Consider the following 27860-nt stretch of genomic DNA (forward strand, 5'->3'; position numbering starts at 1 on the left):
ACAGCAACACATCCGTCCAGCTGCTAGTACTCCGCCTCCTGTGCAAATGCATTTCTGTAAACAAGGGTTAACAATTTAGGCATGCCTTTTAAAAAAATCACTTTAGATGCGGCAGCTGTGGGTGTCAACACCAGCAAGGACCTGCTGCAGCACCTGCAAGATTCCCTGCCCCTTCCAAGAGTCCAGGGGCATTGTGGGGGAATCATGATGCCAAGTACTTTGCGGAATGCCTGGCTGTCCTGTGCAAATGTTCTAAAAAGAAAGATAAATCGAAGCGTATGCAGGAGGTGAGCAAACCAGGGCAACAGCAGGCCGGGGGCAGGACAGTGGAGCAAGGAAGGCAACTCAGGGGTATCAGGCCCAGAGAAGGGAGGAAGCTACAGAACCAAATTTATCCTGGCTTCTTGCCCATGCTAGAATTGTGGCGCTTTGGGCCAAAGTGGCAAGATCTGGCAAACTCCCAGTGTATTCACAACAGGCCTTTCTAACATAAGCCTATTTGACAAGGGAACTTAAAAAAAACAAAAACCAGTCCTTTAACACAGCTGCCTGCCTTGAAGAACTATCAGGGTGGCCTATATGGACCACAAAATAGTCAAAAAATGAGTCTGCATAGGAATAACACAGTTCTGAAGAAACCCCACAACAACCCTGTGAGGTAGGCCAGGCTGAGAGGCCGTGGTTCATAGCCGAGTGGGGATTGGAAGCCGTCTAGAGAGATCAGGGTCAAGGGAGACACAGGGTGATAAACATTTATTCCGTCCATTTTAAAGCTGGGCTGGAGAAAACAAATACAGGCTAAGACTGACTCACCGATGGCTTTAAAAAAAGCAAAAAAAAAAAAAGCTACAGCAATTCCCTAATATTAGATGCCGTCGTTGGGATGGAACGGGGATGCAGATGTCCTGTTTTCCCCTCTCGCTCAACAGAAGAAATCTGAAAATGGCTGTATCAGTTGTGAGGCAGTTGCTAGGAACTGTCTTACCACTTAGTTGTGAGGCAAGTTCTTAGGTTGAAAGATGAGCCTGGGTTGAGAAGCCACTACAAAGATGCTGTCTGTGGGTTGGTGGCGTCCATGACGTGGGGATTCCAGCTGCTAATGTCATCTGAGGAAGACTGTCGGACAATGCGGAAGGCCTCGATGAACTCGTTGAAATCAATGTTTCCATCTTTGTTGAAATCGATGCTGTTGACCAGGTTCGTCACGTCCTGGTCTGAGATCTCAATATTCATATGGGCACTGAACAACTTGAAGGTCTGGTGGAACTCGTCGTGAGAAATGAACCCTGAAGGTGGTGGAGGAAAAAACATTTTATTTGCTCAAATAGCAGGGGAATAAATGTAGCAGTGGTGGCTCACCTGTGACCCTACAGGTGGGGATTGGACCCCAAGCCCCAGCCAGCATGGCCAATGGCAAAGGGATGCTTGGAGTCACAGTTTACAAACATCCAGAAGACCACCTCTGATTTGTAGCCTGCTACATCTCTCAGACGCATAGCAGATACCGGTAATTCAAACTCACAAATTCTCATTATTCACAGCAGAATAATAATAATAATAATAATAATTTTTTATTTGTACCCCGCCCATCTGGCTGGGTTTCCCCAGCCACTCTGGGCGGCTTCCAACAGAGATGAAAAATACACAAAAATGTCACATATTAAAAACTTCCCTGAACAGGGCTGCCTTCAGATGTCTTCTGAATGTCAGGTAGTTGTTTATCGCTTTGACATCTGATGGGAGGGCATTCCACAGGGCGGGCGCCACTACCAAGAAGGCCCTCTGCCTGGTTCCCTGTAACTTGGCCTCTCGCAGTGAGGAAACTGCCAGAAGGCCCTCGGAGCTGGACCTCAGTGTCCGGGCAGAACCCTCTATTTCCCTCCTACTGTTCTGGAACGGGAATTTCAGCATCCTGTTTGCCGGAGCATAGAATCATAGAAACTTAAGAGTTGGTAGGGACCCAACTCCTGCAATGCAGGGGTCTCAGCTAAAGCATCCCTCTGGCAATCGCCGGATGTCTCTGGGAACAAGCATGAAGACAACAGACCCTCCCTCCTTGCCCCTAAACCATGGCTAGTAACTACAGGTAAATGTCCAAGGTCCTCTTGAAGCTGTCTCAAGTCCATGGCCTTCATCTTCTGGCAGATCTAAGAACAGAACCTTGACTGCTGTCTCACCCTCTCCCAATTCAACCCCAGGCCTTGTAACAGTTTGGCGACAGCAAACTTCAGAAATGTTAGGGAAAGCTCCACTTGCTGCCACCGGTCTTCCAATTCACCAATTGCAAAAGGACAGAACACGATTTACCAGCTATGTGTGTGCACATTATTTACGGGATATCTTTTTGTTGTTGCTGTTAGCCTCTGTTGTCTCAAGAGGCAAAGGAGTGCACCTCAAGCCGCAGTGTGTATGGAGGCCTGAGGTTGCCCAGGCAACTCGCTGATGTGATCCAAAGGAAAGCAGAGCAATATGGGTGGCGCTGTGGTCTAAACCACTGAGCCTCTTGGGCTTGCCAATCAGAAGGTCGGCAGTTCGAATCCCCGCGATGGGGTGAGCTCCTGTTGCTCTGCCCCAGCTCCTGCCAACCTAGCAGTTCGAAAGCACGCCAGTGCAAGTAGATAAATAGGCACCACTGTGGTGGGAAGGTAAACGGCGTTTCCGTGCGCTGCTCTGGTTTCTGTCACGGTGTTCCATTGCACCATAGGTGGTTTAGTAATGCTGGCCACATGACTTATAAATGTCAGACAAATGCCAGCTCCCTCAGTCTGAAAGCAAGATGAGCGCTGCACCCCATAGTCGCCTTTGACTGGACTTAACCATCCAGGGGTCCTTTACCTTTACAGTGGTACCTCGGGTTACATATGTTTCAGGTTACATACGCTTCAGGTTACAGACTCCGCTAACCCAGAAATAGTGCTTCAGGTTAAGAACTTTCCTTCAGGATGAGAACAGAAATTGTGCTCTGGCGGCGCGGCAGCAGCAGGAGGCCCCATTAGCTAAAGTGGTGCTTCAGGTTAAGAACAGTTTCAGGTTAAGTACAGACCTCCGGAACGAATTAAGTACTTAACCCGAGGTACCACTGTACATTTGGTATCAGCTTTGCTGCAGGAGTTGCTGGAAGGAGGTGTACAAGACCCCATACAACCATCTAAGGGACTCCCCCTCTGTTTTTTATGTAGTGCTCCTCTATGATTACTCCTTTCAGGGGGTTTTTAATATAAAAAAGTGGGGCCTCTATTGCCCCTCCCTCCTATGTGATATTTATTCCTTTTTCAACACTGGGCTATCTAAAATTCTGAACTAAAAACAATAGGGAATTATTAATGCACTTACCTGAATGATCACTGTCTATAATATTGAAGAGAGTCTCCAGGTTGGATAAGTTTCGGTAAATGTTTTCCAGCAAACTTGATTGAATGCGCTGAAAAAAACAAGACTACGGCTTAACAATCTCACAGATAAACAAAACACAAAAATGGCTAGCCTGTTTTAATGTTTTATTGCTGTAAACAGCTTTGATCCCCCCCCCCAGGCATACCACTACATGAATATTCTTTTATAAATAATAATAAGTAATTCAAAATGCATCCACTGGCCATTTCATCAGAAACCTCCCTAATAAAAGATGTGCCTGACAACTTAGTACCTGAATATTTAAGAGTATTTGTGGCCATTCTGGCTCCGTTGCCCCCCTCTTGTCAAATTGCCGCTCCCCAACCAACCGAACCTGGGAATAATATTATTCCCATAGGAGCTGGCATAGCTATCATTTATCACATCCCCTTAGTAGTTCATTTGCTGCTACAGGAAACATTGGAACAAGCTAAAGGGTGAAATCTCAGTTCCAGCCCATAACCACTGGAGGCAGCATTCAACTTCGGATTGACCAATGTACTACAAAGTCCATGTTACCTCTTGAGAGGCTGACCACTGCTCTGTCACAAGGTCTTTGAGCCACAAATTGTAATCCAGCATCCCGTCGACAGCGTTGGAAACAAGGTGTGGTCTCAGCATCCTCCAGGGCAGCCCTAGATTGAGAACGGACTCCACCACCTTTGCCCAGTCATTTAGTGTGATCATTCCTGTCCGGAAAGGGAAGCCACAAGGTGTTTTAAGGACAATGGGCTGCCAAAATTGCCATAGGCATGAACCTAGAAAGATTGCTTTTGTGTAACTGGAATTAGCTGACTGTGCAGAGTTACATTCCTGGTTTTGCCTCTGACCCCACCCACCAATATGCACCCCTCCAGGAAAGGTTTGCTCACTAGGAAATGACTGCTAAAACTAAGCCATAGATCACTTCGTCAGCCTCCTTCTTCCCAAAACACTTTGGGGGTGATGAGAAGAGAGACACGAGAGAAAGAGTCTCACCCACAAATCCAGTGTGGATTATTTAGGACCATAGATCAGAAGCAGAAAGGGGGAGGCAGCAACCATGCAGAAATAAAAATGCAAACTCCAAAAGTGCAGAGAATAAGGTTTAATCCATTAAACATTTAGAACTCCACTTCTCTGCCCTCCTTTATTTCCCTTAATGGCTCATCACCTTTTCTTTTTCCCTCTTTCAATGGCCCATCTCTCAGGCGATCTCCTGAACACAAGAAGCTGCTCTGTCTTACCTTTTAACACACACTAAATCTGTCTGGCACTGAGATTAAGACTCCAAGCATTGATTAAATTCTCACCCCTACTGGACCCAGGAATTTAGTGCTGAGGTGTATGTTTGGCACCCCAAAACTCTTAGCAGTATGGTGTAGATGTGGTTGAATGCTCATCTGGAAGCACACAAATAGGGCAGTCCGTGTGGGAATGGCAAACAGAAGTGCATGCCTGGCTGTGTCACAGCCAAGCATGGAAGTCTTCCCTTCCCTTTCCTGATTTACCTGTGGCGCCCCTGCTACTGTTTCACTACCAATGGTCGACGTATCCTGGGTTCACAAACACAGCAAAATTCATTGTCTTCACATGCAAAATTGCCAAGGCAGAGGCAGCAATGGTTCGCAGAGCCTGTGATGACGATTTCAGTTTTGGGAGGAGCACTTCTCTTGCAGAGCATCCGTAGGGCAAGCCTTGTTTTCTTATATCCATCAGGGAGCTTGCACGGCTGGCTGTCAGAAATCTCTCCTTTTTGTCAGGTATTTACATTCCTTATAAATAAATTCCTTATATTCCTTCTAAATACCCTTATATATTAGGTGTTTACCCTTCACCTTACCTGAATCCTGATCACATTGCCTGAAGGCGGAGGCGAGCTCTGACCTGTGAGCAAACAATTGCTCCCTTAAAACCTGGTACGCTGATTCCTCCACCCGGCTGATCCTGAGGAGAGTAGATAAGCATTTCTGCCATGTAACATCATAAATGAGGGATGAAAATACAACACACACACACACACGTCTCTGCCCCTTCTGAGAAACAGAGAGCCCTTCTGGGCTTTGGGTGAAAGGACCACAGAAAGGAAATAATACCTAATTTATGACCTTTAAAATATTGTTTTGACATTTCCTTTATACTAAAATGACCTTTAAAAGGTAAAGGTAAAGGTACCCCTGACTGTTAGGTCCAGTCGCGGATGACTCTAGGGCAGTGTTTCCCAACCTTGGGTCTCCAGCTGCTGTTGGACTACAATTCCCATTGGTCTTGCTAGCAAGGGATGATGGGAGTTGTAGTCCAAAAACAGCTGGAGTCCCAAGGTTGGAAAACACTGCTCTAGGGTTGCGCTATCATCTCGCTCTATAGGCCAAGGGAGCCAGCGTTTGTCCGCAGACAGCTTCCGGGTCATGTGGCCAGCATGACTAAGCCGCTTATGGCGAACCAGAGCAGCGCACGGAAATGCTGTTTACCTTACCGCTGGAGCGGTACCTATTTATCTACTTGCACTTGACATGCTTCGAACTGCTAGGTGGGCAGGAGCTGGGACCAAACAATGGGAGTTCACCCCATCGCAGGGATTTGAACTGCCGACCTTCTGATCGGCAAGCCCTAGGGTGTGTGGTTTAGACTACAGCGCGACCTTAAGTTACGCGACTAGATATGTAACTTAAGTTAAATAGCGGTCAGTGAGATGAGCAATGTAGTTATGTGGCAGAAGATGAACTGCAGATGAATGGAAACAACAGAAACTAACAAGTACAGATGGGAACAGAAATTTATGCATTCTTAACTGGATCCCAAACCTGCATAGGGTTTTGTCTAAATCAGGGCATGGGGAAGCTTTAGTCCTCCAGTTGTTGCTGAACAACGCCCATTATCCCTTGACCATGCTTGCTAGGGCTGATGGGAGTTGTAGTTCAGCAACACATGGAGGGCCAACTTTGCCACACCTGGTATAAATCACTATCACCCACTAGTTGGGTCTGCCCAGCTAGCACTGACCCATGACAGGGCCTTGTCAGTGGTGGCTCCCCTGTTGTGGAATGCCCTCCCCTGCTAGTGAGTGGCTCCTGTCTCCATCAGTATTAACTTTCAGGAGGAAACTGAAAGTGTTCCTAGTAGCTGAAGAATACAGTTCCTGGCAACCTTGAGGTCTTTGGATGGAAGTATGTTTTTTAACTGTAATTGTTTTTAGAATCTTTTCGTCTGTTTTAGAATGTTTTCGCTTTGCTTTCATTTTTAATGGCGTATCTGCAGGAAGGGGCAGATATAAACAAGCATATAAATGAAAGCTAATGGGGCAAGATAGGGCCATACAAAGGATTGCTTTCTCCAATGGCCTAACTGATGGGGAGGGGAAGAGATGAAGAGAAAGAGGGAGATGCTTGCCTTTGAGTCATTGTAAGTTTATGTGCATCCTTGCTGGCTTGATACTGGATGATGTGAGGGATCAGGTCAGGCCCCAGTTTGAGGTAGGCACCCCTGTTACTGCCAACTGCATAGTAGTTTGAAGCGGAAAATACAGTGATTACCTAAGCAAGTAAACAGAAACAAACCAGCAATTTCAAATCAATAAGAAGCACATATTACTTTACGGTCAGTTCCCTTCTCCCCCCAGCTATACAGTCTCACCATAAATATGCCCGACAGATTTGCAAAAGCATTTCTACGCACTTTCTTCCCCATGAAAACCACATTTACCATGCGACAAAACTCACATTGCAAAACTGATAATAAAATCTTCTGGGAAGTTCTTCCTGGCCTAAGGTCCCAGAAACGCTTCCGTTTAAACCTACGGTAGAACCTTGGTTTTTTAGCGTCTCGGAAGCCGAACAATTTGGAACCTGAATGCCAAAAACCCAGAAGTAGTTGCTTCCATTTTCAAATGCGCCTTGGAAGTCGAACGGCTTCCGATGCCATTTCTCATTTTCCCCCATTGACTTTGCAGCCAGCCACTTGATCCTCGGTTTTCAAACGTTTCGGAAGTCGAATGGGACTTCCGGAATGGATTACGTTCAAAAACCAAGGTTCCACTGTATTATCATTAAATGCCACATTCTCCTTTTGTCCGTCAGCAGGATTTCCCATTCATATTAATTTTCTACCTCCATTTTCTGCGAGATATTAAATTAGACCCGAACATATGCCAAATATTCATTAAACGCTTCTTCGGGTCAGTCACATTGCCGTTGCTTACTGTGGAGGCAGAAAGAAAGGGCAGGAGGGCCCACAAGGTTGGCACAGTACAAACACTCTGGCAGAGCCAATCTGGTGCCCCTGCCAGTTCATTCGCACTACTCCACCCTCCACACCACCTCTCATTCCCCCCTATAACTCCCACTAATGCACCTGGCTGGAGGTAATGTGAATATGCGGCTGAGGACTCCTGCAAGATGCATGCATGCACCCCTGCTTCACCCTGCATGATGAAGGGCAATCAGGAAATACCGTATTTTTCGCTCCATAAGACACACTTTTTCCCTCCTAAAAAGTCAGGGGAAATGTGTGTGTGTCTTATGGAGTGAGTGAATGCAGGCAGGAGACTCTGCTCAGCGCTCCCTTTAAAGAGCCGCGTGGAGCGTGTGTGCGGCGCTTGCAGACTTTTCCCCAAGGAGGGCTGCCCCACTCACCTCACAGAGTGTTTGTTGTGGGGCAGGAAGGGAAAGGAGAATGTTAGCCGCTTTGAGACTCCTTTGGGTATTGATAAAGCGGGATATCAAATCCAAACTACTCCTCCTCCTCCTCCTCCTCCTCCTTTTCCTCTTCTTCTTCTTCTTCTTCTTCTTCTCCCTCCTTGGGGAAAAGCCCCCAAGAGCTGCACACACGCTCCGCATGCTCTTTAAAGGGAGCATGGCTCTTGGGGGCTTTTCCACAAGGTGGGAGAAGGGCACACTGTCAGTCCCTTCTCCCACCTCGCGGAAAAGCCCCCAAGAGCCGCACACACGCTAGACGTGGCTCTTTAAAGAGCGCGTGGCTCGTGCTGGCTTTTCCAGGAGGTGGGGGAAGGGACAGAGGGCAGCCCCATAGAGGGCAGCCCCTCCCGGAAAAGCCCCCAAGAGCCGCACTCCCTTTAAAGAGCTGCGTGTGTGCGGGCTTTTCCCCGAGGAGGGAGAAGGGCAGCCCGTCACCGAAAAGCCTGCAAGCGGCGCACACACTCTCCACGCAGCTCGTGAAAGGGAGCGCTGAGCAGAGCCTGGGATGCATGCAGGCTTTGCTCAGCACTCCCTTTAAATAATCTTTTTTTTCTTGAATCCCCCCTCTAAAAACTAGGTGCGTCTTATGGTCAGGTGTGTCTTATGGAGCGAAAAATACTGTGTATATCAAGACACATCCTCCCACTCCCAGCTCTGCCCAAAGCCTTGATTGATGCTCTGCTGAGCTACCTTTCGGTCGTGGCAGAACTCATAACCTTCCGGCTTGCACTCGTGGGATCGGATGATGAACTGCAAGTTGTACTTTTCCAGAAGCTCGTTCGTCACATCGGGGCCAAAGTAGCAGCCTCCTCCTCGGTCCTGATTCACTCTGCAGCCGTTTTGAGGAATGGGGTCGCTCCACAATATATCCGTCACCTAAAAATGGAGAGAGGGGGAGCTGAGTTGTTAAGCACCGCTTTGGCACCGACCCAGATCAGAAGCTTCGGAAACCAGAGCGCTGATCTTCACGGAAAGAAAACTGTATGAAAATGATGTATCGGTGGTACTTAACCCCAGCAGAACTAGCAAAAATGTATAGAACAAGTACCAATACATGCTGGAAATGCAAAGAAAAAGAGGGTTACTTTTATCATATGTGGCGGAACTGTAATGTAGTTTAAAAATTCTGGGAAATGATATAAAATGAAATGAAAAAATTATTAGATTACGCAGAAATGGCTCTATTGACAAATAAACTGAGGGGTAATACTAAACAATTCAATAAACTGAGGGGTAATACTAAACAATTCAAAAATGGGCTGTGTTCAAGAGATATTTACAAAAATATAACAGTGATATAACATCTATGGCAGCGTTCGAATGACCCTTGTGTAAAGTAAATATTAAGAAATAAGGGAATATGGTACAACATGTTGTAAGAAAGCATTAGAAAATATATTAAGAGTAAGGTAATAATTACAGTGGTACCTCGGGTTAAGAACTTAATTCGTTCTGGAGGTCCGTTCTTAACCTGAGGTACCACTTTAGCTAATGGGGCTTCCTGCTGCCGCTGTGCCGTGGTGGCGGCGCAATTTCTGTTCTCATCCTGAAGCAAAGTTCTTAACCTGAGGTACTATTTTTGGGTTAGCGGAGTCTGTAACCTGAAGCGTTTGTAACCCGAGGTACCACTGTATAAGTACATTTAATATTACAAATGTTAATTACATTGGGAAATGATGGGAAGTCTATTTGATTTTACTTTATCTTAGTTTATCTTAGTTTAGTTAGAAAATATGTGGAAAGAGTAATTTAATATTTAACTGTAAATTTATGTAAGGTTATTTTATTTGTTTTATTTGTATGTGTGGATTTAAGATACTGTATGATATCTTACAGTATCTTACACGCTGGCCACGTGACCCGGAAGTGTCTCCGGACAGCGCTGGCCCCCGGCCTCTTGAGTGAGATGGGCGCACCAACCCCAGAGTCGGACACGACTGGCCTGTACGAGCAGGGGTACCTTTACCTTTTACCTTTATGATATCTATGAATTTCAATAAAGGATTAAATAAATAAATAAATAAATAAAAGTTTAAATTAACTTTTGTTAAAAAACAACAACAGAAGCTTTTTTTTAGTAGGAATTATAAGTACCAAGATTCCAAAAGATCCATGTACACTACAACAGCCATCCAGATGCTGCTAGCCCAGAGATGGATGGAAGAGACAACCCCGACCAAAGAAAATTGGCAGATCAAGTTGATGGACTATGCCGAAATGGCAAAATTCATTGGGAGGCTCAGGAATCAAGATGACAATTTTTTTTTTTTTTTAAAGGATGGGAAATGTTTATAATGTATATAAAATCATTGCAAACAGGTTAAAGCATTAGTAGGAGTTTAAATACTCTTGGAATGTGATAGAAACTACAGATAATTTGGGAAGATGAAAATTGTAGAGAAGTATTGATATGCAGATGAAAACAGAATTGAGGGGACCCATGGATGGGATGGGGGGAAGTCAGGAGATTGAGAGTAATCTCGATATGTGAATGTGTATGACATTTTGATGTAACTTTATTCTTTTTCTTTTTCCTTTTTTTTTCTTTTCCCTTCATTTTTGAAAATCAAATAAAAAAATTATATATCTACAGTGGACGCTCGGGTTGCGAACATGATCCATGTGGGAGGCATGTTCACAACCCAAAGCTTTCGCAACCCGCAGCGCCGCGTCTGCGTACGTGCAGGTTGCGATTCAGTGATTCTGCGTAAACGCAAAGCGTGTTTTAGAGCTTCTCCACATGTGTGACCGCCGAAACCTGGAAGTAACCCGTTCTGATACTTCCAGGTTTCGGCACGTCTGTAACCTGAAAAAACGAAACCAGAGTGCTGAAATCCTGGAGAAGTTTGAATTCAGAGCTGAGGAACCTGTAGCCCTAGACGACGAGGGATGGATGGATGGATCTGCCCTCTGTTTCTCATTTTTCCAGTCTAGAATTCACACTTTGCAATTAAATAAGAATTAAATAATCATTATTTAATCATTAAAAAATTAAATAATAAAACTCATGAAGATTCATCAGGGGTTGCTTTTTTTTGCGCTACGTTCATTCTCCGAATCAACCCACCTGCTGAACGTCCTCGTCTTCAAGGAGTGATGAGTCGTCGGATCTGGCATCCACAGAGGTAAGTGACATTCCCGCCATCCTGCGGCAGGACCGGAGCTCTTCCTGGACACTCGAGTGGGGCAGCTGAGACCTGCTTGATAAACTGCTCTTGCCACATCGGGATGCTTTTGATTCATGGATGCCCCAAACTCTTGACTGTTTTCTCTTCTGGGTCAATACAGAGAGAAGCTAAGAAAAGCAAGACAGCGAGTCAGATATTCCGAATACAGGACTGTGAGACTAGTGCCGTCCTTACCTGTCGCCCCCCCCCCCCCGGGTTTTGGATCACCCAGATCAAGTTAATGGGCTTCAAGACAAGGTGATGGGGTTAGAAGAGTTTGAAGAAGAGTTTGGATTTGATATCCCGCTTGATCGCTACCCGAAGGAGTCTCAAAGCGGCTAAGATTCTCCTTTCCCTTCCTCCATCACAACAAACACTCTGTGTGGTGAGCGAGGCTGAGAGACTTCAGAGAAGTGTGACTGGCCCAAGGTCACCCAGCAGCTGCATGTGGAGGAGCGGAGACTCGAACCCGGTTCACCAGATTACGAGTCTACCGCTCTTAACCACTACACCACACTGGTGTAAAAAAAAAAAAAAAAAAAAACTCATAGGGAACTTTCCAAGGACCTGCCCTGAGATCTACAGATCTGGAGGGCTCTGTACCTTGCGCCGGTCGACCGTGGCTAGCCGCTCCAAATCAGTCATGTTCGAGATTCCTCCGTGTACAATCAAGACCTTCTGGTCAATCAGGGTGGCCAGAGGCAGGCAGCTGAAGACCGTCTTGAGCTCTTTCAGGATTTTGCTGCCGTGTTCCTAGAACAGAGGGCAGGAACAGTAAAGGAGAATGAGAGAAATGTCCACTACAAATATTGATATGTGGCACAGAAATGGAAACAAGAAGAATTACTGGCGAAAGAAGAATGGCAGACGAAATTAATGGACTACACAGAATTAGATAAGATGACAGGCAGGATTCGAAACCTGCGGGACCAGAGATTCTCAGAAGACTGGACGGAATATGCGGACTATTTGAAAAGCAACCGTAATCAACTGGTTACGCTAGTAGGACTGCAAGAAGTTTTGTAAGGAGTAATATGTGAAATATTGTAAGGGAGTTTATGATGAGAGAGTCAATAGATAAGATAATTAATAGCAATAGTGAAATTAAGAACTGTAAATTAAGTGAAAAAAATGGAAAAATTTCAGATGTGGTTGATGGAAGTCTAAAAAAATTGTATAAGATGTAACTTATGTTGAATGCCTGTTGAAAATGATATATTAAAAAACAAATTATATACACACAGACATACATACACAAATATTGATATGTATCCAGGTCCCAGAGTTTGTGGGTGCAAAAGCACCCTTAATTCCTAGAGTTAACAAATGCCAGAGATTACTAAAAATATTCAGAATTACTAAATGCTGGGAGTCTTCACCAGGGTGTCAGACAATTTAACAGTGTGAGAATACAGACTGAACTTGTTTTTCTGTACTGGGGCATCATTGGGGAGATAGAGCATTATTATTATTATTATTATTAATAATAATAATAATAATAATACCACACTTCATCTAAAGCTCTCAGGGTGGGTCACAATATAAGAATACACAATAAAAGTGCAAAACAATACCCCCCCTAAAATACACATTTTAAAGGCCAAAGAATATCATTCAGCCAAGGGCCTGGTTAAAGAAGAACGTTTTTGCCTGGCGCCTAAAGGTGTATAATGAATGTGCCAAGTGAACCTCCCTGAGGAGAGCACTCCACAATTGGGGAGCCACTACAGAAAAGGCCCTGTTCTTGTGTTGCCACCCTCTGACCTCTTGTGGAGGAGACACACAAAGAAGGGCCTCAGAAAGTCATCTCAGGGTCTGGGTCACTTCATATGCAGAGGGGTGATCCTTGAAGTATTGAGGCTCTGAGCCACTATATGTCTGACTCTAAAAGAAAAGCCAAGGCTCCACCAAAAACAGTTACTCGTTTCAGATGCAACAAAGAAGGGCATATCTCCAAATTCTGCGAAGCCCACAAACCAGCAAAATTCCTTTCATTTAAGCAACAAAATTCCAAGGGACAAGGGAATCAAAACAAGAAGAGAAAAAGAAGAGTTTGGACTTGATATCGCACCTTTCACTCCCCTTAAAGAGTCTCAAAGCGGCTAACATTCTCCTTTCCCTTCCTCCCCCACAACAAAGACTCTGAGGTGAGTGGGGCTGAGAGACTTCAGAGAAGTGTGACCAGTCCAAGGTCACCCAGCAGCTGCATGTGGAGGAGCGGGGAATCGAACCCGGTTCACCAGATTACAAGTCCACCACTATTAACCACTACACCACGCTGGCAAGAGGCAAACAAGAGGAACAGGGACAAAGAACACAATCTTCTTTTGCAAGAGAAGAGTCCAACTGTAAACAGCTGTGATACAAAATCCAACAAATTGATTCTGAATGTTCCCTCTCAGATATGTTATGATAAATGTTTCATTGGCGGCATTGAGAGTATTAACCCATCAGTGGAGGGCAGTATTCAAATTGCAAATGGCGACACCGTAAATATTTGCAGCACAGGTTCAGGAACCTTAAACTGCAAACTAAGCAATCACAGAAGGAATTGATACTTTAACCAAAATAGCAAAAACTAAAACATGGCATAATTGGGTGGGGAAGCCTCTCTTAGAAGGTGGTTGACTGTCCTCTTGTTCTTAAGCAGAGGCTGGATGGCAGCATCCATAGCTGTCAACTTTTCTTGCGAGAAATCCTATTTGGAATAAGGGAATTTCCCTTAAAAAATGGGAAACGTTGACAGCTATGGCTACATCTTGGCAGGATTGTAGCAAGTGGATTTCTTGTGTTGACAGTGCAGATTGGACTCGATGACTTTTGAGAACGTCTGTGAGTCTAAGGTTCACAAACAAGCTTACCTTATATTTGCGCGTGACCTCTTTGGTGAAACCATAGCTAGAGATCAAGAGAAGAGAGGACTTGTAAGTAGATACCCATTAACGTAACCCATGCATTTCTTAATTCCTGAAACGTGTTTTCAGGGGCCATACCGTAAGTTGATCATATAGTCCTCGTGGTTCCCTCTGTTCAGGTGGACCTCCTTCGGGTAAACCAAAAGGAAGACGAAGAGGATGATCAGGACTTCTATGGAACACTTGCCTCGGTCCACAAAGTCACCGTTAAAGACATAAAACTTTTGTGGAGAGGGAATACCATTCTGCAATGGAAAAACAACAACAGTCATCCAGAAAGTGCTTAGGTAAAGGATCCCTGACAGTTAAGTCCAGTCGTGGACGACTCTGGGGTTTCAGCGCTCATCTTGCTTTACTGGTCGAGGGAGCCAGAGTACAGTTTCCAGGTCATGTGGCCAGCATGACTAAGACGCTTCTGGTGAACCAGAGTAGCGCACGGAAATGCCGTCTGCCTTCCTGCCGGAGAGGTACCTATTTTTCTACTTGCACTTTGACGTGTTTTCAAACTGCTAGGTTGGCAGGAGTTGGGACCGAGCAACAGGAGCTCACCCCATCACGGGGATTCAAACCACCAACCTTCTGATCGGCAAGCCCTACGCTCTGTGGTTTAGACCACAGCGCCACCCACATGCCAAATGCTTACCAAATGCTAAATTTGCAGGCAAAATGGTTGGCAGTTTCTACCAGCCACCCTCCACAGCTCCCACTCTGCAATACTTTGAGAAGATCTCCAGTAAGGAACTCCACAAGCCACAGGTGAGAGGAATAGGCTTGACAGGAGGACACAGAAGAAGGGGAAGAATGGGAGAAACCACAGCTGCCTCGTCTCCCAATTCAACTGTAAATTTAAAGGCAAGGGGACAACCTGACACCTTTACCCAACAACACAGGCAGAGCAAGCCTACCCAGGCAGATAGGTCAAGGAGCAGATACACTCTTTTGCGGCCTAGGACCCATGTACCTATGAGACCGCCTCTCCTGTTATGCCCCGCGGAGGACCTTAAGGTCTACAAATGACAACATTTTGGAGGTCCCAAGTCGCAAGATGGTTAGATTGGTCTCAACCAGGGCCAGGGCCTTTTCAGTACTGGCCCCGACTTGGTGGAACGCTCTGTCACAAGAGACTAGGGCCCTGCGAGACTTGACATCTTTCCGCAGGGCCAGCAAGACAGAGCTGTTCCGCCTGGCCTTTGGTTTGGACTCAGTCTGACCCTTAAGTTTTCCTCCCCTTATAGTTTTGATCTATGGGCTACTTTTAAAATGAGGCTGCATTTTAAATTGTATTTTAACCTGTATTTTAAATTTATTTTTTTCCCTATTATGTTTTTATTGTAATTTTAATGGTGTTAGCCGTCCTGAGCCCGGCTCTGGCTGGGGAGGGTGGGGTATAAATAAAAATTATTATTATTATTATTATTATTATTATTATTATTATTATTATTATTATTATTATTATTTTAAGGGAAGCATCATCCTAACTGGTTCTGGCCAGGGGTACTGGGGTGGATGAAGTAAACCTTCATTTTCGTAATTTTTATTTCTCAATTATATTTAGTGGTAGTATGGTTGTAATGTTTTTTTGTAACATAAAATCATTCAATAAAAATTATTTTTTTAAAAAGAAAAGAAATGGCAAAGCTGACCGGAAAGCTCAGGAACCAAGAGGACATTTTTTTTAAAAAAAGAGTGGGCAAAATTTATAATTTATTTAAGAGACCACTGTAAGCAGATGAAAACATTAGCAGGATTTTAATCCCATTTGTAATGTAACAAATACGAAGGATAATACGGATGGATACAGAGCATAGTTTATGGAATAATATGCAGTTGTAAATGTTAACAATAGGACCTGTGGAGGGGTTTGGGGGTAAGTCTCGAGATTCAGAGTAACTTCTATCCATGGATTTGCATTTGGATTGTTATAAATTTATATATGTAAAATCAAATAAAAATGATTCCATATATATATATATATATGCTGCATTTTGGCACGCAGCCATACATGTAATGCGAACACGTATTCTTTACGTACCTTGTAGAAAATGAGGAACAAGTCACTCAGCTGTCCATGCAAATCTCCTAATAAATGAAGGGGGCAAAAAGTCAGCTTTGTGGTTTAAAGTTAAAAGCATTTCACATCAAGCAGTGTATTCCTTTCATGGTGCTGGTTTATTCACATTCCCACCCCCCTCTCAGGTTCTACAGCCCACATTCCTTCTGCTGTGAAACCCAGTTATTTGGTAGTTCGCAGGTCGTCCCCCTTCCCTGCACTGACCAGCCCCAAACCTGCTTAGCTTCAGCAAGCTGCTGGTGCCATGTGCTTTCGGACCATACCATTGGACCTGGGAACTGTGGTTATATTTCCCAGGGAACTGTGGCTTTTCTCCCCATTAAGATCTGCCTGTCACCATCTGCCAGAAGCGAGCCAGCAGTAAATCGCACTGAGCAAGCTGGAGTTAACTCTTTATTAGCAAAAATACCATCTGCACAGGAGTGTCGGGCCTAATGAGTGCAGCGACTTGTCTCTGGCAGGTCTTGCCCCCATGAAGCAGTTGCTGAGATAGGTGGTCCCTGACTCCCCACAGCTGCCTAAGCCTCCTCCTCTCCAGGTTTCCCCCCAAGCAATTGGGGACTGTGCCCCTTCACATAGTCAACCTCTCCTCTGCCCTTATCATGCCTCTCCTGGTTCTGCGCCTTCTTCCCTTGGGGATTCCCCAGCTGGTTCCTCCCACCATTCCTCTGAGTCCAGCCAGTCCACGACAACATCATAGGTTTCTTTCTGGACCAGCAAGAGTTGTTTCTGCTCTACCAGGGTTTCTTCAATCGCATTACTTTCCCATGGAAAACAAGTTATACAGTTTGTTAAGAAAGGTGGGGGGGCAGTGCCTGGTTTCTAAAGACAGATGTTGGAACTTATCTGAATGGAAGAGATGTTCATTAGCCCTGCTCCTTATGTTTAAATGTGGAAGAAAGGTACAGACTACAGTTGTTCATTAATATTTGGAAGAAAATGCACTTTGTACATTCTTAGAGGCACACTGCTCTTTCATGTTAAGAGTGGGGAAAGGGCAGGTACTAGTATCCTAGCAAAGGGCACTCTGTTGTAGATGCCCAACCTGTCTCCCTCACCTGTCTCCCTTCTCCAGATCTGTTTCAGTTACACACCTGTTCCTCTTATCTCCAATTTGTTTGTATGTTTGAAGATACCCCCACAGGATAACACCTCCAAGGAAATTAGGCTGAGTTAATTAGCTTTTAATACAAGCTGATTTCCTAGGCTTTAGAGATGCCTAATACACAGTTTAGGAAGCTTGCCTAACAAAATTAGCTTTCCACACATGCTAATTTCAGAGGGTTTGGAAATACACAGGTCAAATACACCCACGGGTCCAGCCATCACCTTACACAGGAGACTAGATTATCCTAATTGGCTTCTGATGCCCCAAGCCTTAATTAAATTCTAGCACCTACAAACCTATAACAATACATTAAAAACATCCCAGCCACTTTTAAAAAGCCACAGGTAGTTAAAGACAAAAGGCCTGGAGAGAGTGAAAACTTTTTGCCCAGTGCCTAAAAATATATCATTATGGCACCAGGCGAATCTCCCTGGGGAGAGCATTCTACAAGTGGGGAGCCACCACAGAGAAGGCCTGTTCTCGTGTTGCCACCCTCCGTACCTCTCATGGAGCTGGTACATGAAGAAACGCCTCAAATAATGAGCTGGATTAGATCACATGAGCTGAGGCGGTGCTTGAGGCACGTACCTCAGCAGTTGGTAAACAACAGCACTTACCACATACAGTGATCTCCTCACTGTAGCAGGTGGAGATGCAGGTGATGTTTGGAAGCTGGGCAAGATGCTTTTCAGTCTCACTCAAGAGTCTTAGGACATAGTAAGCGTGAAGATGCTACTGGGAGAAAGTGAGGAAATTACAGAAAGCCATCAAGGAGAGCGTGGGCTCGCCTCTCAAACTACAGTTCCCAGGATCCTTCGGGGAGAAACAATTAACTGTTTACTTGTGCTAATTTATATCCTGCATTTCTACAGAGACTAGGCAGTTCACAATTTAAAACAACACAGCGTTATGCATGCCCCAGTTTTCCAAGTGGTGGGAGATTTCTGGGGCGGAGGACTTTAGTCAAATTTGGTGTCCTGTGGCTTTTTGCAGCATTTGCATTCATTTGCAAACATCAAAATTTAGCCTAGGAGCAGGTGCAGCTTTAACGCTCCAGCAGAAGCCCCTAAACCCGCTGCTCCCATTTTGGACACCTATGGGTACAGTCACCAAGATGCTCCCAGGGCTAAAGTCGGTCCAAATGAAGCAGGACCACCTAGAGGAATTTTACCCTTATGCTTTCTTATACAATCAGTTATTCATATATCCATATACAGTATAACCAAATATTTCTATGATGATTTTTATATAATCCATGTTTGAATCATGAAGGCTTCTGCAAAGCTTAGAGCAAATTGCTTAGATTTGAAAAATCCTAAAAGAACTCTGCCCCAGTTTCCTTCCCTTGTTCTTCTCAATGTCTCGCTAACATAAGGGGGAAGCAATAAATCTGATGTGCTGGCACTTTCCCCCCTGTCCAGACAGGGTCCTGAGCAGCTAAAAACAGGAAGATGCTAACCGCAAATGTCCCTGTATAGCAGATGCCGCATAGGAGAACGTAACAGTCGAAGTTCCTTTCGCCTTAAGTTTCCTTTTCTCCTTCTTGCCATAAATCAGGGGAAAGGTTACACTGAATGTTCAGACTGAAGAAAGCAGAAGTTGGGAGGGAACTCTTTACATGATCAGAGGGCAAGGCTTGAATGCGTTCATTGGTCTTATTTTTGCTGCCGTGTGCGATTGTATTTGATTATGTCATGTATGTACTCAGGTATAAAGCCTTAGGGCGCTAAAGCCCGGGGCCCAGTCTTTGGAAATCATTCCACTGGGTCAATTATTGCTCAGCAATAAATATCACTTTCTTTTTCTCCACTGCTGCGTCTGTCAGTTCTTGGACACAATTTGAGTGGGTCACAGGTACCTTAAAAATCCTTGCAACACAAATAGCCATGACGTCACACAGACAGAGTGTGTTGACAACATCCTCAGTAAAGGCAGAGAAAGTGATGTCCCTTCTCTAAAACAGCTCATGCTTTCCAGAACAGTTTATTCCCACAGCTATTGCTAAGGCCGGGGTCTGAGAGCCATCAGCCACATGGCCCTGTTGCTGGCTAACTGGCTGCGGTGTAAAATACTGGGAAGCCAAATCAGCAAAGCATTTTGGGGTTGGGTTGCTTATCGTTAATACCATGGGTAGGCAAACTAAGGCTCGGGGGCCGGATCCAGCCTAATCGCCCTCTAAATCCGGCCCACGGACGGTCCGGGAATCAGTGTGTTTTTACATGAGTAGAATGTGTCCTTTTATTTAAAATGCATCTCTGGGTTATTTGTGGGGCCTGCCTGGTGTTTTTATATGAGTAGAATGTGTGCTTTTATTTAAAATGCATCTCTGGGTTATTTGTGGGGAATAGGAATTCGTTCATCCCCCCCCCAAAAAAAAATATAGTCCGGCCCCCGACAAGGTCTGAGGGATAGGGGACCGGCCCCCCACTGAAAATGTTTGCTGACCCGTTTTTTACAAATAGCAACCTATGGTTTGCACCAGGCAAAGTTACGGTTAGTTATGGCACCTGCTCAGGTGTCAAAGGCCAAGGTAAAGAAGTACGTTTTCGGCATAGGACCAAAGGTGGACAAACAATCCCAGAAGGAACACAAACAAGTTGTAGTGCAACAACATCTGGCGGACCACAATTTCCTCATCCCAGGCATATAATGATATAATAATCTCCAGGGATTTAAGGAGATGAGTCTTTCCCAGCCTGGACCTCAGAAATGCTGTGTATCACTGAGCTACAGAAATTCCCCTTCGGTTCCATTCTTTACCTTGCAGGAGCTTCTGGAAGCGAAAACTGAGGTAAAAGTAGACGGCTACTGTGAAGATACTTACTTGCTCGTGTTGGTACGCTTCCAGTAAGTTAGTGGCGTCTTCAGGCACGAGTGGGAAGGAAAGGCGAGGCCCCACATAGGTGTCCGGCACCACAACGGATTCAAAGGTTTCAACGGGTTTTTCGAGCTTGGGGTCAAAGATGATTTCAGGTTCTGACAATATGCGGTTAAGGAAATCTCCTAGGGTGGAATGACAACCAACACGGTTGGCTTCTAGAATGTGGCTCTTTGCTTCTCTACATGGCCAGCAGCAGCAGCAGCAGCAGCAGCGTAAGTTTTAGCTGAGATTCCTGCACTGCATGGGGTTGGACTAGATGACCCTTGGGTCCCTTCCAACTCTTTTTTTTTTTAAAGAAATTATTTTATTTTTACCAACCACCAAAACACAAACAGTGAAACCCCCCAGGTGGCTGATACATTGGGTATACAATATTCAATAATATACATATTCAATAATATACTGGTACATATTCAATAATAACATATTCAAATTAACCATATGTACACTTCTATATACCTTAACACTCCTCCCTCCACAAGGTTTATTTAACTTTCAACATTTTAATTGCCCCAAATTGTTCAAACCTACTCAAATAATTCAATATCATCTCAAACCAATCCTCCTCTTTCTCACTGACCTTAAACCCTTTCATTCTATGTATCTTCACAGTTAGGTATTCTAAAATTATAATATTATTCAGTTTTTTCCTCCATTGGTTCACCCCTAGCTCTTCTGCATTTTTCCAATTACTCGCTATAACGTGTCTGGCTGTAATTACCATCAATTTTACCCATTTGCATTCCTCTTTTGTTTTTAACTCGGTACTACTCAGGGTAATAATAACCATTAATTTAGTTATTTCCACGTGGAAACGTGGGTCCCTTCCAACTCTTAAGATTCTATGATGCAAAATAAACGCGTCGGTTTCGTAGATGACCTTTCTTCCCAACCCTCTTCTCACATGCAGCCTCAAAGGCATCTTACGAGTATCACGTTAAAGCCAGAGAAATTAAAACCACTCCATGGCCAAAAAGGCACAATAATAATATAAACAAACAAACAAACCAGACGGTAACGCCAGTTGAAAGCATCAGAATAGTCTGAAGGCAATGAAACAATTCTAAAGGCCACCTGCTGACAGTTAAAGAGGTGAGCACACCATGAAATTTAACACACCTGAGTGCTGTTCAGTTAGCTACAAGTTAGTTGGCCTTGTATTGGCTCAAGAATCCTAAGAAACCAACCAATCAGAGCCCATGGTTCAAGTCAGTGCCATTTTGAAGGGTTCAGTCAACCATCTTGATGTGATGGTATCCAAACACAGACATAAAAGCCTGCTCTTTAACATTGTGTCCAATTTGGTTAAAGCCAATAGTTGTTAAAGGTGCAGCTTTCTGAAATATAAATCTAGATTGTACACTCCAGAGCATGGGTAGGCAAACTAAGGCCCAGGGGCCGGATCCGGCCCACTTACCTTCTAAATTCAACCCGCGGATGGTCCAGGAATCAGCATATTTTTACATGAGTAGAATGTGTGCTTTTATTTAAAATGCACCTCTGGGTTATTTGTGGAGCCTGCCTGGTGTTTTTACATGAGTAGAATGTGTGCTTTTATTTAAAATGCATCTCTGGGTTATTCGTGGGGCATAGGAATTCATTCATTCCCCCCCCCCTTCAAAATATAGTCTGGCCCCCCACAAGGTTTGAGGGACAGGGGACCGGCCCCCTGCTGAAAAAGTTTGCTGACCCCTGCTCCAGAGCTATTCATCCAGGATTTGTAGGTACAGTGGTACCTCGGTTCTTGAACGTCATCAGTTCCGGAAGACCGTTTGAGTTCCGAAATGTTTGAAAACCAAGGTGCAAAGGGCTGTCTGCAAATTCAATTGAGAAAATTGAAAAACATGCGGAAAGCCGTTTGATTTCCGAGGCGCGTTCGGAAACAGAAGCATTCCAGGTTTTCGCCATTTATATTCCGAAATGTTCATCAACGGAGATGTTTGAGAACCGAGGTACACTGTACCAACATTTCCACATTTGATCGGTTTGCAAAACGCATACAAGGTCACAAAATTTAGTTGCCCTGACAAGAGAGAGAGTGATATATAATACAAACTGTATTTCCCCGTTTTTGAGCTTACTGTCTTTGTTGTTGCTTGGCGTGAAGTAGGTCATAAGGTAGTCAAAGAAATGGTTGAGCTGCAGAAGACAAGAAGAATGCTGTCAACGTCCATCATTAAGCCATCTTTGTACTCTCTTCCCCTGCCATAGCCTCTCCCTCCCATTCTGTTCCCTCTCCCATTTCTCATGCCACACCAGTGATGTAGCGTGGCTTGCCAGAGCCCGGGGCCGTGTGGAGAGGTTGGGCTGGAAGGGAGAGAAACGGACAGAGTACACATTCGCACTTGGCTGCCAATCAGCATCCGCATCACCCAGGAGATCGCAACTGTAGAGATAAGAAATTGAAATTCACGGCATGTTGTACAGTCATACCTCATGTAACGTTTGCTTCATGATATGTTTTTTCAGGTTGCGGCCCCCGGCGACCCGAAGTACCGGAAAGGGTTACTTCCAGGTTTTGTCGCTCACGCATGCGCAGAAGCGGTGAATCGCAACCCGCGCGTGTGCAGATGTGCCGCTGCGGGTTGCGTTCTGTTCATGTTGCGAACGGGCCTCCAGAACGGATCCTGTTCGCAATCAGAGGTACCACTGTACGCTGAAAGAAAACTATATGAAAATGATGTACCAGTGGTATTTAACTCCTAGTAAATTTGCAAAAAAGTACAGAACAGGTACAAATACCTGCTGGAAATGTAAAGAAAAAGAAGGTATCTTTCATCATATGTGGTGGTCTTGTAAGGTAATAAAAGCCTTCTGGGAAATGATATATAATGAATTGGGGGGGGGGGGAATGTTTAAAAAATCTTTTGTTAAAAAACCAGAAGCCTTTCTATCAGGAATTATAGGTACCGACATCCCAAAGGAACAGAAAAGACTTTTTATGTATGCGACAACAGCAGCACGAATGCTACTAGCCCAGAGATGGAAAGAAGAAAGAGCCCCTATCAGAGAGGAATAGCAAACTAAGCTGTTAGACTATGCGGAAATGGTTAAACTGACTGGGAAACTCAGAGACCAAGAAAACAAGAAGTTCAAGAAAGAATGGGAAAAGTTTATAACTTATTTAGGAGACCACTGTAAGCAGATGAAAACATTAGCAGGATTTTAATCCCACTTGTAATGTAACAAATATTACGGACAAAATGGATGGATACAAAACACAGACTGTGAAATAATATGCAGTTGGAAATGTTGACAATAGGACTCAGGGAGGGGATGGGGGGAAGTCGCGAGATTCAGAGAAATCTCATTTTATGGATATGTATTTGGCACTGTAACTAATTTGTATTTGTAAAAATCAAATAAAATTGATTTTAAAGAAAAGAAAAGAAATTTTGTGCCCCTAACAATTTTGTGCCTGGGGCAACCAACCCTGTGCCCCCCCAACTCACACTAGGTCACTGTGCCACACAGAGCTGCAAGTGATTCAGAAGGTGTGCGAAACTGGCACATGCCATGTAATTTTGGAGTGTGAAGTGCTTCTCTTTCCAACACACACTCTGCATCGTTGGGCAGCCACTGAGGATGCTCAGTGGGCTGTTTGGGTTTGTTTGGAGTTTTCTGCCTCCTCTGTCCCTCATACATGCATACATATACATATATTACTAATAGGAGTCACAACTCAAAACGAGGATCGCAAAGACTGAATGAGAGCACTGTTGGACTGAGTTATGCTTGCACGAAAGTACTTAGGCAGAGGATTTAGAATGAATTTGGATCACTGAATTCTGTTAGCAAAGTCACTTAACACAGGATGGAGACCAGGGGGAAAATAAACCCTGATAACACTTGACTGTGGACAACTGAACCAAAACAGTGTATAATTTGAGGGGGGAAAGATTTTGTCTCTCTTACTTTGGGCCTTGTACATATCAGAAAAATATTCAGCTATGCGTACAGAGGAAAATTCCCTTAGAAATAACCAGCCAATCAGCACGAGTTACCTCAGCATGGATCATGCCATTCTGACTTGTTGCTAGGCAACACCTCCACCCCACACCACCTACTAATTATTAACAGAATTAACCCTTAGGTTCCAAACTGAATGCTCCCTGCTGTTGTACTTCTAGCCAAGTCTGGGCTGTGTTGGGGGCAGATGAGAATCAGAAGAATAATTATGAGCGCTAAATTCCTTTTACCGCTACCAACAGCAAAAATAGAACAGGCAGAAGGAAGGATTTCCCCTCTGCCTTCCTCCTTTGCCATCATACCTTGAGATGATCCAGCTCTCCCGCATACTCTATGGACTGAAATATGCGCCATGTGCATCTTCGGCGCATTTCAAGCCGGGCCACATAACGTCGATACCACGTTTGGATCAGGATAGCTCCTCTGAAGGCTGAGATGCAAAAAGAGAGATGTGTGATATAGCCTCTTGCTTTTTGGAGTACAGAAACATGAAGCCCATAAAACTGCTGGAATCAGCAGCTAGCAACCTTGGGCAGCTGTTGGGGTCAGGTATCATGGCAGAGTTCACATGACACAGAAGTTTGGCCCTGCCACCCATCCATTTCTTCAGCCATTGACTTAACTGGTAGTAGGGATTTGGCCTAGCAGCCCGCCATTTTAAATAGCCCACATTGTGCCACAGCAGCGCACCACTGTGGCATTGTGGGTAAGTAAAATGGCAGGCAGCTCACAACCCTGTCATCTCTGATTGTCCAAGAAGCACTTTGGAGAAGGGAAGAAACGTTAGGAGCTTCTCAGATGGGTAGAACGGCCCCGGACACTGGCAACCCACTCTATGCCACCAGTGTGGCATGAGAAATGGGAGAGGGAACCCTGTGCTGCACTTTGAAGAAATTAAGATCTGTTAGGAGATACTCTTGCTGTTCATAGAATTGTAGGGCCACAAAAGACCACAAATCAGGAATCAGAAATCTCTGGCTAGCCAACCTCTGTTTATAAAACTCCAAAAAAGGTGAGCCCATCTCCTTCTTAAGTCATCTGTTCAACTGTTGAACAGCTCCTGCCATTGGATTGGTCTCCTCCCCTCTCCTCTCGCCCAAATGAGGGCAATCTCTGACACACCTCAACAAAGGCAGATCTAGGGGAGCACATTTCTCAGATGGAAATGGGGACATTTCTGACTCCCCACCAACTGACCTCCTCATCCCCCCCCCCAAGCATTTCCTATCAGAAGAAGGGCAAGTGCTGCCACCACCTCCACACCAATAGAAGAAGAGTTTGGATTTGATATCCCGCTTTATCACTACCCTAAGGAGTCTCAAGGGATGCGGGTGGCACTGTGGGTTAAACCACAGAACCTAGGGCTTGCCATTCAGAAGGTTGGCGGTTCGAATCCCCACAACGGGGTGAGCTCCCGTTACTCAGTCCCTGCTCCTGCCAACCTAGCAGTTCGAAAGCATGTCAAAGTGCAAGTAGATAAATAGGTACCGCTCCGGCAGGAAGGTAAACGGTGTTTCCGTGCACTGCTTTGGTTCGCCAGAAGCGTCTTACTCATGCTGGCCACATGACCCAGAAGCTGTACGCCGGCTCCCTCGGCCAATAAAGCGAGATGAGCGCCGCAACCCCAGAGTCGGTCACGACTGGACCTAATGGTCAGGGGTTCCTTTACCTTTTAAGGAGTCTCAAAGCGGTTCACAATCTCCTTTCCCTTCCTCCCCCACAACAAACACTCTGTGAGGTGAGTAAGGCTGAGAGACTTCAAAGAAGTGTGACTAGCCTAATCAGCTGTATGTTGAGGAGCGGGGAAGCGAACCCGGTTCACCAGATTACGAGTCTACCACTCTTAACCACTACACCACGCTGGCTCCACACTGCTATGTGTGGGACATAGCACACACACATTCCACCATACTAAGAAAACCCCTTAAACACACACCAATAGCAGTTGCAGGGGAAATAGGGACATCCCAGGATCAAATCAGAAGCCAGGATGGCTTTTGCAATTCCGGGACTGTCCCTGGAAAATCAGGACACTCGGAGGGTATGGCACTCACCCGAAAAAGGGAAGCGCTTAAAGGATGGTTTGTTTTCTTCAGCCAAATTCTTGGTACTTTTTTTCTTGTTCATCCCTCCCAACTGTACGACTGATTCAGCCAGAATGCTAGTGTGTTCTAGGGCTTTTCCTGGCTTCCAAAACAAGCCAATCAACCCATTTTGAGCTGGACGGGTTCATTGTCTGAAACCATCCAATGGGAAAATCGGATGCAAAGCAGGAAGAACAAGTCCTGACCTCATTGGCTAGAACCTTCAGCAGGAGTAAAGTTCCAACCTGAAGCTTCTCTCCTGCCAGAGAAAATTGTCATATAATGTCAGAGACCAGGCTGAGGAGTACTGCTCTGATGAGGAATGGTGGGAGTCTCCCACTTCCCCTGCTACTGACCAGGATCCTGAAGCTGCCCAAGAGCAGGGGAGCAGTATAGATTTAGAACAGTGGTTTGCAGAGGGGCATAGTTCTGAAGACAGAAGTTGGGAAAAACTGGGGGGTAAACAGCAAGGTGAAGAAGAACGGAGGGAGAGAGAGCTAACAGACTCTCTCTCACTGGAGATCGTCCAGCCTATCAGTCCAAGCTCACATAGAACAGATAAGGTGGCTACACAAAAAGCACGGCGGTTGCAAGATCAGGTTGCAAGGCGCAGAGGTGACGGGGTGACTAGGGGGAAAGTGGGTGGAAACCTTAATTGGGAGCACCTTTACTCTGAGATGGGACGCGGGTGGCGCTGTGGGATAAACCACAGAGCCTAGGACTTGCCGATCAGAAGGTTGGCGGTTCGAATCCCCACAACGGGGTGAGCTCCCGTTGCTTGGTTCCTTCTCCTGCCTACCTAGCAGTTCGAAAGCATGTCAAGTGCAAGTAGATAAATAGGTACCGCTCTAGCGGGAAGGTAAACTGCGTTTCCGTGTGCTGATCTGGTTCGCCAGAAGCGGCTTAGTCATGCTGGCCACATGACCCGGAAGCTGTACGCCAGAACCCTCGGCCAATAAAGCGAGATGAGCGCCACAAACCCAGAGTCGGTCACGACTGGACCTAATGGTCAGGGGTCCCTTTACTTTTATTTACTTTGAGATGGACTCTTTGTTCTTTCGCTGTGATCATTAAAAACTCTTTAAATGGCAATAAACTATTTTTGCTTTGTTCTGCTTATCCACAGCCAATGGGAAGGAGGAAGCGCCACTTCCCCGAAGCCTGACATATAGTGAGGGTTTGTGCTTTCAAAAGAGACGAGGAGCCAGTGGCTCTCCTGATATTGCTGGCCTCCAGTTTCCACCAACCCCAGCTAGTATCAACAATAGTGGGCAGGGAATAACTTCTTTCCCTCCCTTAAAATTAATGAAGGCTATAAAGACATGGGTTTAAAAATTAGTGATTTGCAGGGGTGTTGATTAAGGAAAAAGAATAGAATTATTAAAAACTATGGGAAATATGGGAATGGATTTGCTGACAAGATAAATGAGATTAGAATACCGAAGGGGGAGGTGTGAGGAGGTCGGGGAAATTAGGCTTAGAAAATAAGGTTTGAATTTATACTTGTTTTTGGTTTGTTGGTTTATGTATGTTTTTATTGTTGTCTGTGTTTATATGTTTTTATTCGAAACTTTAATAAATATCATTTTTTTAAAAAAA

At 45.0% G+C, this 27860-nt stretch overlaps 1 protein-coding gene across 1 annotated transcript; it reads right to left on the reverse strand.

Annotated features, from left to right (window-relative positions):
- Positions 1-736: 736 nt before the first annotated feature.
- Positions 737-26388, reverse strand: PPEF2 (protein phosphatase with EF-hand domain 2). The gene is made up of 16 exons (XM_081876839.1): positions 26232-26388; positions 24480-24607; positions 22290-22347; positions 20152-20330; positions 17945-18059; positions 16181-16227; positions 14227-14393; positions 14095-14131; positions 11837-11986; positions 11134-11361; positions 8757-8942; positions 6763-6905; positions 5216-5319; positions 3913-4082; positions 3334-3421; positions 737-1286 (listed from the first exon to the last, which is right to left on the reverse strand). The coding sequence occupies exons 1-16, from the start codon at positions 26302-26304 to the stop codon at positions 1042-1044; spliced, it is 2118 nt and encodes a 705-aa protein (XP_081732965.1). The 5' UTR covers positions 26305-26388; the 3' UTR covers positions 737-1041.
- Positions 26389-27860: the final 1472 nt, after the last annotated feature.

This window comes from Podarcis erhardii (genome assembly GCF_964252035.2).
Source record: "Podarcis erhardii genome assembly, chromosome: 9".
In the NCBI taxonomy this organism is placed as follows: Eukaryota; Metazoa; Chordata; class Lepidosauria; order Squamata; family Lacertidae; genus Podarcis; species Podarcis erhardii.